Below are 12,500 nucleotides of genomic sequence, written 5' to 3' on the forward strand. Positions count from 1 at the left end.
GTCAAAAACACAATCTTTGGTTAGAATTGGAAGCATGGAAGCAGATCAAGAGTTATTCACGTTTGAAGATTTTAGCTCCCCCTCCACTAAAATGGAGCGGGACCACTTTGGATGACGTCCCAACCGGAAATGACATTGAATGTTGCTCAATCGACGCTACCAGCATGTAGACTGGTGCGCTCCGCTATGATATGTTTAAAGACGGAACTTTTGATTCATCTCCGTCCGTTTTTGCCGCTCGGGGTGTTAATGTATGTTTTGTAATAATAACTGAGTTTTCAAATAATTATAGTGGAGTAAAAGTACAATATTTGCCACTGAGATGTAGTGAAGTAGAAGTAAAAGTACTGACAAGTGGACAGTAAAGTATAAAATATCAAATAAATTACAGTACTAGAGTAAATGTTACCTCGTTACTTGAAATTATATAAAATGATATCATCACATCTTAGGCCTCCTGTCGTTTACACTCCCCTCCTCTCTCAACTCTCCCCTTACCTACTAACCCTCCTCTGCTCAGTTCTCCCCTCCCCTCTCATCTGGACATCTCTGTAATTGTTTGCACCTGGAGGCTGTCTTCTGTTCTGCGTGCGTGTGTGCGTGCGTTACTCTGAGCGTGTGTGGGCGTGCATGTGTGTGTGTGTGTGTGTGTTTTACTTACTCTGTGCGTCGGTGTAGTCCTGTGCGTCGGTAGGCAGGGTGTTCATGTAGTCTTTGAGCAGCAGTTCATATCGAGGGATTCTCTGGACTGGTTCCAACATGTGATGCTGCAAAGTCAGGTTCCCGCAGCGCTCCTCTCTCTGGCAATACAATCAATATCACTAAATCAGTACGATCAATAACAAGACCAATCACTTAGCCAACAGTAAATAAAGTCAATAAAGTCTTCCCAGGACTGATGGATGGACCACTTTCTGTTGTGTGTCTGTGTTCGTGTACATGAATAGATGTACAGTATGTTGTTGTTGATTTTTACTTTGTCTATTGAAGGTTTACATTTATATGATTACACACATTTTATACAAAAACAAAACATAAAAGGAAGAACTATAGACAAGTATAGATGTATGTTTATGTTTATATGTGTCTATATGGGTATTATTGGGCGTGTACCTGTATTTCCTGAACTATAGTTTTAAACTGGGTTGATCGCTCCATCCAGGCAGTCACCAGTTCCATTGCCGTGTCAAAGTTCTTCACATATTCTCCGTACATCTTTAGAAACGGAGCTAACTTCTGCAGGATGTCTCCGATACGAGGATTCACATCCCTAGAGAGGAGAGGAGAGAGATTCCCATAACATTTGTCACAGGGCAAAGAAGAACAGATAATATTTTCACACTGATCGGCAGTCAACCTCGCGGGAACCCTGCCTACTTTAGGAATGTTTCAAAAGGGGCCTTGTGGGGTGTCATTGGACTTGGCTCAGACCATGATGAAATCTTATTTAATTGTAAAAAGATGGTAGCTTGTGCACCAAAACTCTTATGGACAAGCAGCAATTTTATTGTGAGTGTGTGTGTGTGTGTGTGTGTGTGTGTGTGTGTGTGTGTGTGCGTGTGTGTGCGTGTGTGTGTGTGTGTGTGTGTGTGTGTGTGTGTGTGTGTGTGTGTGTGTGTGTGTGCGTGTGTGTGTGTGTGTGTGTGTGTGTGTGCGTGTGTGTGCGTGTGTGTCTGTAGATGATCTTGCAGATGTACGTTTTGGGTTGAAAATATGGTAATGGTTAATATCAAGAGTCATAGAACATGATATACTGATGTGGGCAGGGATTGCAAATCCCAGGTGCATTTGTTCTGCTACGCAAGGCAATTACATTTTATTTGTATAATGTAACATCCGGGAATCGAACCCATGTGGAAAGTCAATTAACATCTTAACCACTAAGCCAAAGGCAATTTGGCTCAGGGGATATATTAAAACAAAATTAGTAAAACAAATAACATACTGTACAACTACAGTAGAGAAGTGATAGAAAATGAACTACCATTCCTATTACTGCTACAACTACAAGCACTACTACTAATAACAGTCCTAACCATTCCTCCATGCGTTTCTGCAGGGCTGGCAGGAGGAACTGCTGGTGGAAACAGTAGATAGAACAGATGTTGGAGAAGATTCCTTGGACGACATCACATGGAAACGATGAGCGAGACCTGGCCTCCTCCAGGAGCCTGGCACAAAACACCTAGAGATGAGAGGAGATGAAAGGAGCAATGTATAATTCATATCATACATCACATGTGTACAGTACAGTGTTTCCCTAAGGGATGAAGTTATAGCAGCAGCAGCAGCGGTCAATATATATCATTTTAAATAAATAATTTGCCCTCAAAATAAGAAGTAAGGTGTCTCTGAGATTGACAGGTGATACAGAGTCATGATGGCCCTGTGGACTGCCTCCAGTTAAAACACTCTTATGTATGGGCAATACTGAGATCTTTTTGTACACAAGATCATCATGGATCTTAAAGATGTTTATTTCACAGATGTTTCCTTGCACATTACAATCAGATGATTGGAATGTGATAAAAGCTAAATTTAGACTCCATTGTGCAATGGTGTTGTTTCTTGACAAAACGAACAAATCTACAAGGTATCCACATTCCACATATTGCATTGTGATGCAATAGTAGCTTATAAATCTGTTCTTATTTTGTTGTTGTTTTTTGTGTTTGGCAAATAATAATCTTGCAAAGTTGGTTTGCTTCAATGTTGAAATGTGCCTGTTGAAACTGGAAAAATCAGGAAATGAAGCGATATGCCCTTCTGTAAATAGACGGAGCCTGATCTATTGGGAGAATGCCTAGAACAACCCCAAGACTACCATTGTAAGTAAACAGAGAATATGCATCATTTTAATATTCAACAGTGTATTGCAAAAAATGAATTACAGTTGATTTGGAATTTGTTTGTGTGTGCTCAGAGATAACAACAAGAACAAGGAAAATGCTTTCGTAGTGTGAATGCGTCGCAAGATACACACACACACACACACACACACACACACACACACACACGCACACACACACACACACACACATTATTTTTTTTCCTTTTTACCTGGTCCAATAGGTGTAGTTTGGAGACGTAGGCTATCTCTGTATGGAGCAGCTCGTTTGCAATGTTGAACACCCTTTGTTGAACAGACAGCTGAAGAGACAGACAGACAGACAGACACAGACAGACAGACAGACAGACAGACAGACAGACAGACAGACAGACAGACAGACAGACAGACAGACAGACAGAATGAAAGACAAATATTACGACAATGTAAAGACAAGACAGATCAAACTGATACAGACAATTTCCATTATTATACAACTAATAACCAGAACTCTCTGTCCTACAGAGACAGCAGGAAGTGCATCCTGTGTTTTAAAGGTCAGAGTTCATGTGACTATGCTATGTAAAATCCCAGAGGGAGGGTCCTTTTGATTTGTACTGTAGTTGTACACTCACAGAGTTCCACATTCCAACAGTGACCACTGCTCTGGGGTTCAGGAACAGGGTCTCTCCCCTGTTTCTCCATCTCTTTAGTAAACCCAAAATATATAAGTTCTGATCTGGATGAATTGTAGTATCCAATCAGGAGAGAGAGAAAATTCCATAGAAATCCTTTGTGAGCTTCAATTTCATAGTTAGTTAGTTTCATAGTTGTTCAAAGTGTTCGAGATCCAATTTTGTCTCTTCTTGTTTGTGTTTCATCACTTAATTACAACGTCACACGTGACGTTGACGCTGCATCCTGTATGAGTTCTCTCTCCTGATTGGATGACACTGGAAGGTCTGAACATTTATTTATTTGTTCACTAAAGAGCTGATATTACAGAACACTCTAGTCTACAGCAATGATTAATAGTGGAATAGAGTGCTGTTTTACACTTGTTTTAACAAAATATGTCACTTACATGCCCATTGACACTGAGAATTATACTGTGTAGATTTCAAATCAACAACAATTGTACCATAAAACAATATATTTGTGTTGTTGTCCAGAAATCTACAAGCTCACAACATGCCATTGGGAGATTGGAGATCTGCTATTTTAAATGTTTTTGTATGCCACCATTGTAAAACGAAGCATAATACAGTGCTTAAGTGGTTAATGAGATTAATCGTTTTAGTCTATAAAAATAGATTATAAAATTATTGCACCGAATTATGTCTAACAATAAATACTTTCTTAGACTGGGGTCCAAGAGCAAAATATCCTATCAAATAGGCTATTGCATATCAAATCGGTGGTCCCAGAAATGTTAAAGGTTGATAATCCCTGCTTTACATAAACCAGTGGCTCTCAAAGTGGACACGTCGCGTTGTGAACTTATAGATCTGCTATTTTCAAACAATCTTGAGAAAATGTAGCCTGGCATGGCCAGACTATCCCTGCGTAGATTACTCTGGAACTTGGGTGTGGAAGCTTGATATCCAAGTGGCGGTCGCCGGTTACAAACAGATTAAAGTCTCACTTTGAATAGTGGGCTCTGATTGGTCACCCACAACTCTGGGGTGAGTGAAATTGAATTCAAAGTGAGGAGTGCCAGACCAATATCTGGTCTGGCACAACATCTCGTACCCAGGCTAGAGAAAATGTGGAATATGTTTATAATATTTATAATAATATAATGTTTGAACTACACAAATCTTGTATCAGGGTCCCTGCCACATAATATTTTCAGATGGTGTTCCACCATCATTTATTTGGAGGTACTTGACGTGAAAAATGTTTGAGAACCACTGACACAGTGTGTCTGTCTGTCTGTCTGTGTTGGAGTACCTCAATAGAGTCCAGCCTGTCTTGCTGACGTTTGTGCATCTCAACAGAGTCCTCTGGGTCTTCCTGCTTCTCCGTCAGGACCAGGGTCAGCTCCTCTTCCAGGTCGCTGTCCCCCTCCTCACTGAAGACCCTCCTCTCTCCTCCTCCTAGCTCCGCCTCCTTCCCCGCCCGTCCCTCGCAGCTGTAGGAGGAGGAGCTGGAGAGACGAGGGAGGATGTGGGCGGGGCTGCACGGGTAGATCACACCCCCCTCTTCCTCGCTGTGGGACGGGGAGCTGATGCTGTCGATGCCGCTGTCCCGATTGGCCAGCTTCCCGTCCGTCTGAGAGGAGGGGAGGGACAGTCGTTCCGATTGGCTCTCGGTGACTTCTTGACCTCTCATCTCCACGGCGACAGGGTCCTCGGAGGCACTGTAACCCGACTCCACTGACAGACGCTTGGCACACACGCGCCCTAACTCTTCGTCTTCGTCGTCGCCACCGGCCTCGTCTCTCTGTGGCGGCGTGACGTCGTCAGGGTCCTGAGCCCCGAGGGGCCCGGCCGGGGGCCCGGCTGAGGATGAGGATGGGGGTGAGGAAGGTGGAGGAGGGATTCTACACGGAACCCCCCCTGTGATGTCTGGAACCACAATGATCTGTTCCCTGGAACACACGCACGCACACACACACGCACGCACGCACGCACGCACGCACGCACACACACACAAACACACAATACTCAAGGTAAATAAAACCGTCATCTCTTCAACACCGTAGCATTCAACAGTGCTATCATCTATTCTAAAATATTAGTTTCACACACACAAAATATTTAATAGTTTAATATGAATCACTGTAAACAGAACTCAAATAATAACCGGTTCTTACATAACGACCAGCAGGTTTCAAATAATAAGCACGTCTATAGAAAAACATTGGTCTATACTGTAAATAAAGCATCTGAGTTTTGAGGAATGTGTGGCTTTCCCTGATAAATGCTGATGGTGGATATAATGTGCCAAGCACATGCAGTACGTACATTGTAGATACGCTGATACATTTATTTTATCCTATTAGTGTGAAACTACAGACGTTTTGCTTTATTTTGCGCTTTGTCTCTACTTTTATTATATTTTATTACCTAGGCTGCTACATGTACCAGTGCATAAGTTGTAACAATAAAGTATAACCTTGAACCCAATTATATCCTATCAATTATGTATATACCACTTAAAACTACAATGATGGGGGATAAGATTAGCAGAAGAGTCTCTGTCAAATAGCACAGCTATTTAAGGGAAATGTGATAATTTATGTAGGCAGCCTTCTTCATTGAAGTTCACACTTTAAGTTGTGAAAATATGGCTATACGGATACATTAATTATATATATATATATATATATATATATATATATATATATATATATATATATATATATACAGTAAATGTAGTGGAGTAGAACAGCTTATTTTCAGATTTTATTTGAGTGTAAAGCCATTTTTAGTAGATTACTTCTATATTACCACAGCAGACTGATTAGAATTTATAACATGAAATACCACTCAAGTTCCAAAATATATAAGCATTTAAAATAAAGTACTATATTTTGTAAACACACGCTGCTGAAACACATGGTTTGCTTGACTGAATTCAGTCTTTGTTGTAATGTTACTTCTAATTTTAATATGAATTAAAATGAATATGTATATGCATTCAACAATAATAATAAAATAAAGTATATGTTGTAACGTTGCTGCTAAAACTCAGTTGAATCAGGTTTTGATTGAAATGTACATTCCTACCGTTTAGTACAATTTTATAACTATTCATAGGATGTAGGATGATGAAGGATGTAAATGCTAACCCCTTTTGGTGTTAGCATTATGCTATGCTTTAGCTATTGAAAAATAGCAGATCTACAAGCTCATAGTGCGCCACCGAGTGGCGCGCTACGAGCTTGTAGGTCTGCTATTTTTTGAAAAATCGAAGAACGACTGACATAGAAACATAGCTTTTTCAGAAAACTGTCAGGATGTAGAAGACATTTTTAGAATCTGATCTCAGGTCAGAATGGGTTAAGCAATCAGGACCTACCTCTCAAACTTCTCAATGAGTGACAGGACGCAGCTGGGGGAGGAACCATCAGAGCGGATGAGGTTGGGGTCTGTGGGGAGAGGTCTACAGGGGGGGGGTGGTGGGAGGGGCTTGTCGGGGGCGCGGGGACGTGGCCTAATCCCCCCCTGTTGCTGGAGATGCGGGGGTTTGGGTGGGACTGGGGAGGAGAGAGAGAGAGATTACGTTGACATGATATTTGTTGTAATGACTGTAATGATCAGTGGTTTTCAAGTTTCAACCCTTTTCATATCAAGGCCCATTATTTATTCGGCATTTGAGCCACGTACCACCATATGATGCGATTTAGCGTCTGAGACCATCGGTCGCAATTATTATTATTAGAATTAATAGAATAGAATAGAATAGAATAGAATAGACACAGCATTGACTGTTTTTTAATGCTAAGTCCTCTAGAGTTATATATACACATGCATGCATGTGCGCACAGCCGCACACATGCACGCACTCAACCACATCCTGTCCTCACCCTGGGGTTTAGGTCCTGGCAGTGGGGGTCTGGTCTTGGCCGGCACAGGACCAAGTGTTAGCATGGTGGTCGGTAGTTCTGGAGGTCCAGTATCGTTCACCAGAACCCGGTTAGAAGCAGAACTAAAGCTCCCAGCTGGGCCTACAACCTCATACTGGTCATATTGATCGAGGGAGTCCAGCGGACCTGAGCAGGAGCTGGGCCCAGGGTCGGAGCTTAGTCGCGGGGGCGTGTCTGCCTCTGCCTCCAGGGTCCCCTGGCGAGAACAGGGGGAGCAGGTTGGCTCCAGGGAGAGACTCTTAGTTAAACACCTAGAACTGGAGGAGAGACCTGGAGAAGAGAAGAGAAGAGAAGAGAAGAGAAGAGAAGAGAAGAGAAGAGAAGAGAAGAGAAGAGAAGAGAAGAGAAGAGAAGAGAAGAGAAGAGAAGAGAAGAGAAGAGAAGAGAAGAGAAGAGAAGAGAAGAGAAGAGAAGAGAAGAGAAGAGAAGAGAAGAGAAGAGAAGAGAAGAGAAGAGAAGAGAAGAGAAGAGAAGAGAAGAGAAGAGAAGAGAAGAGAAGAGCATTAAATACATGATTACAATTTACTATTTAATAGAATGAAGGAGGATAATGATCATGATCTAATTAGTCTACAGTGGCGTGTCATGGGTATGGCCTATGGTGGCATGGGCATGGCACTGCTGGAAATGGAAGTGCCACCACAGGTGCCACCCCAGGTGTCATACATGTCTATGACAATTTTGCTAATTACACGGCGCATTATCAAGTTTTGCTGCATGGTGCGAATGGGTGGAATTTAAGCATCTGAATTATGCATGGGAGAAACTCAAGGTGTTACATTAATTAAACCAATCGGAATGTCTCATTACCATTACGAAATAGCTGCACCTTCATCATAGCACACTCACTGTTGAAAATGTGATGGGTTTAGCAGGATTTTTGCGGGGGAACCGAAAGCTCTCTGCTCACCCAGAAACATTAGATGGAAAGGAGAGGTGGACCAACTTAAAGGACCCAATACACCAAAACGACATTGGCATTGATAAGTGGGGGCAAGCGCCTGTGGGCTGAAATCTGTGTGTGTACACTACAGCAAGGAAAGCTCCGTCTGTTTTTGACCATCGATCGGTGATATATAGCGTTATATATTTCTGTGGTAGTGCTCGCAGTAAATGTATTTATGTCTACATACAGTGCTCATACCTTTTAGTAGGCTATATCGCTACAGCATGGTGTACGTTTGCTCAAAATGCAGTAAAGTGTGAGTGACTGTGTGAGTCTCTTGCTCAAACACCAGGAGATAGAATGTTTTTCAGGCCCTTTCACGTGGGAAATGACTGATGAACCTGGTAATTCATTTTCAATGATAGGCTCGCCTATCACTGAAAATGAATTATAATTCAGGTCTGGGGGGCGCAGGCCATCTGACAGGCGTAGCGACAAGCGAGTGTTATCCTGTAAAACTCTCACGTTCATGCTCATCTCACACGCAAGCCTGCCAGCGTCAAGAGTTGAATTGTTTTTAACTTTTTTCTATGCGTAGAAACAATTGCCTATTCACAATTAGTGATTACACAGATGTAGTGTTACTCCCTGTGTGGGAAACTGAAAAGGGCATTATTCTGTAGTTATTTTCAGTTTGACTTTGTGCTCCAACTGATGTGATTCATTAGGAATAAAGCCTATGAAGTATGTGTTATTTATAGAGAGGATTCTTTACTTAGACAGTAGACAGACAACTGAGACAGAGCCATACGTGTATGAAAGCTAAGGAATATACAAACCACACATTACAAAGTGTACTAAACACACTTGAGTTGTGTGCCTAATTATGGCAGGCACACACTGGACGATTTTCAAAGTTCACACTACACAACTTTCTGCCTTGGATGGCTGTGACTGACCGGTGATAAGAGGTCACACATCCAGGCGGCATCTCCGACAAGTGTGTCTGGTCTTGTGCCTGTTTTGTCATGAAAACAGGCTATAGATCTGACACTGGAAATCAGATTATATGGAAAAAGTTGTATTATATTTTCATTTATTTATTCATAAAATGGATGTCTGCGAAAATGCAATGAAACCTTCTACGCGGTTATTTTGTTTCGCCTACAGGTTGTGTTCCCTGGCAGAAGGAGGAACACATAGGATCAGGATGTCATAAAATATTTATTGTAAATTATTATTTTCTTGATCTCTCTCGCTCTCTCTCGCGCGCGAGCGTTCTACCTCTCTCCCTCTCTCTTTGTGTGTACATACCATGTGTGTGTGTGTGTGTGTGTGTGTGCGGGGGCAGTGGGAAGCTCAAGGAGCAGTCTCTAGGCAAACTACTGGTCAAGATGCCCTTTGGCAAGTCACGGAAAGAGATTACTGCCAGCCAGCACAACCCACTCTGCCTCAACGGTACCACAATCTGTCTATGTGTCTGCCTGTGATTAAGATAATGGATGAATATGAATAAATGTTGGATGTCAATAATGTAGTTGATATTGGTAATAAATATGATAAGCATGTCAACAATAACAGTGATACTGATAATAACACTAATAATGTTACTGACGGACGATATTGATAATGATAATATTGTATTGGTAATAGTGTATTGATCATGATGGTATTGCTAATCATATGCATTATAATGCAAAATAAAAAAATATTATTGTGGGGGCTCTGCCCACGACTAGTTGACCAAATCACGTTCAGCAATATATTTATGTTTTTCCACATTTTACTGCATTGCATGTTTAGAAAAATGCTACTGTATACAAATAAAGTTTATTATTGTTATCATGATTCATGATTTTAGCCAGGGCAAAAGGGCGGGAGACAGAGATTATATTATCGCCCCTGTCCATATAAGGCAAAGATCATGAACGCAGAATTTGATCTACCCCAAATTTGAATGAAATTGCCATTTCACTTCCCCCCGATGTGCAATTGTTTGCACATCCTGGTATAGTAGCATCCCGAAAAGCTTTTAAAAGAAACTACAGACCTCAATTCATTAGGTTGATCTTTAAACGCCCCCCCACGAGCAGTGCTCATTGTATGAGCCTCACAGCCTCAAGTTGCTCAGAGTGGAGGAGAGAGTATATTTTTCTCCCCTTTTTGGGGGGGGGGTGCCGGGGCCGGGTGATGCCATAGCGAGTTAAGCTGACATTGTTACATGGGCTGCCTCTGTGCTCCATGTTCCTTGATGATTGAAATAGTTGACTGCAAAGAGACCTTTAAGCTAGCTACTAGCGTAGCGTCACTTACAACACGGCAACAGTACAGGGATCAGATCCAAGATCAGCAACAGATTTACAATCATGATCATCAACCAATAATAAGGAGGATCAAATCCTTCTGTAGATCAGCAACATTAAAATAGACTAACAGTAAGGAGTACAAGGATCAGACCCTAGATCAGCAACATCAACCAGTATTGGTAAACAGTAAATTATTACCGCAGTAACTAACAATCCATACTGCCCCAGTAAGAAGTACAAGGAGGATGATAACAATGTAACTATAGGCCTACCTATTTGATCCCATGGGACGGTCAGCTGATTGCTGCCCAGGTGGTCAGACTTGAGTGCAGGGGGGGGGGGGGGCAGTTAGAGGTATAGGGTCTTGCTCAGGGACACCTCAACACAATGCCAGGGCAGTGAACCTTATAACCTTCTGCCTCCCAGGAGGGATCTCTACCCATGAAGGATCAGCAATGCATCATTACGATCAACCAATAGCAAGGAGTACAAAGACTATAGACTGAAACATAGTGGACATACAATGTCTTGTGGTTATTGAAATACCATGCATGAGAGGGAGAAATGTCACAGTTTCTGTGTTCCTATACTGATCCAACCTGACAGAACCGCAGCCAGCATGCGCATGCACACACAGTCACACACACACACACACACACACACACACACACACACACACACACACACGCAAGACACAAACCCCCCCCCCCATCCCACCACACACAACTAAAGATCATACACATAGTAGGTCACAGATGGGCACGAAAACACACACACACACACACACACACACACACACATTGTTATAGTGCCTGCAGACTGGCAGACACACCCACCTGCAGCTTAAACCATGCAGTACACAGGCACATACATACACAGATGAGATGACACCCGTCCCCCACAACACATTTGGTTTTACATGCTGAAAGAATTTAAATGCAAATCCCATATGCACCCCCCCCCCCCCCCCCCCACAGTGCACTCACACAATCTCTCTCTCTCTCTCTCTCTCTCTCACACACACATACACAGTCACACACACACACACACACAGAGAGAGAGCGAGTTGACACACCCCATGTCCCCTGCAGAATGTCAATATGTCAAATAATAATCAATAGCCACATCTGACCCCCATCCCCCACATAATGTACCTTGCTCTATTTAAACCATAAATCATGCACACGCACGCGCCACATACAGCATCTGGGGTATATTCATGTGGGATTAGACACATTGTCAGTCAGCTGTCTGTTTAGCATCACTTTGAGAGCTATATGCAAGGCAGAGACATGCAGAGAGAGATCTGACACTTGATGACAAAATGTGAAATGTAGCCCAGAGACTAGGCTACAGGAGGCAGAGAGAGAGACAGATGTGGGCTATAGTAGACAGATGTATGTAGAGGTACAGACATGTAGAGCGAGGAGTACGTGCGTGAGGCCATATAGCCTACATTCACTGCGGAGAATGTCGGTCAAACCGCGCGTGTGCACGTGCGTGCATCCGCATACAGTTGTGTGCGTATTATCAGTGTGAATATCTGGCTTATCGTGTGTACATGCAAGTATACAATACATGTCTTACATTCGCATGCATATGCGTGAGCGTTTGGATGTATTTTTGCGAACGTGTACGTGTATTTCGGTCCGTGTGCGTGTGTGTGTGTTTGTGTGTGCGTGTGGAACTGTATAGATGTGCTCACCCCGCAGCGCGCTGCTTCTGTCCATGTACACCGCACAACAAAACACAAATCCTGTCATTAAAATCCTCCGCTGGGGAGACACGAGCTCCCGGTCGGTCACACCACGAAAAAAGAGACTGAACCGAGTGAAAAAGGGCCGTAGAAAGAAAGCCCCGGCCCGGTCGGTCCCCCGTACGGTATGG

At 42.7% G+C, this 12,500-nt stretch overlaps 1 protein-coding gene across 1 annotated transcript in view; it reads right to left on the reverse strand.

The window, feature by feature from the left end:
• fgd1 (FYVE, RhoGEF and PH domain containing 1) overlaps positions 1–12,500 on the reverse strand; it is a 32,217-nt gene that overhangs the window by 14,299 nt on the left and 5,418 nt on the right. The window contains exons 2-8 of the mRNA XM_080764008.1: positions 7,362–7,691; positions 6,854–7,031; positions 4,781–5,420; positions 3,061–3,150; positions 2,037–2,185; positions 1,114–1,270; positions 662–800 (exon numbers count right to left, since the gene is read on the reverse strand). Coding sequence (XP_080620134.1) covers positions 662–800; positions 1,114–1,270; positions 2,037–2,185; positions 3,061–3,150; positions 4,781–5,420; positions 6,854–7,031; positions 7,362–7,691 — 1,683 coding nt within the window. The remainder of the gene's footprint in view (positions 1–661; positions 801–1,113; positions 1,271–2,036; positions 2,186–3,060; positions 3,151–4,780; positions 5,421–6,853; positions 7,032–7,361; positions 7,692–12,500) is intronic.

This window comes from Protomyctophum bolini (genome assembly GCF_963924005.1).
Source record: "Protomyctophum bolini genome assembly, chromosome: 5".
In the NCBI taxonomy this organism is placed as follows: Eukaryota; Metazoa; Chordata; class Actinopteri; order Myctophiformes; family Myctophidae; genus Protomyctophum; species Protomyctophum bolini.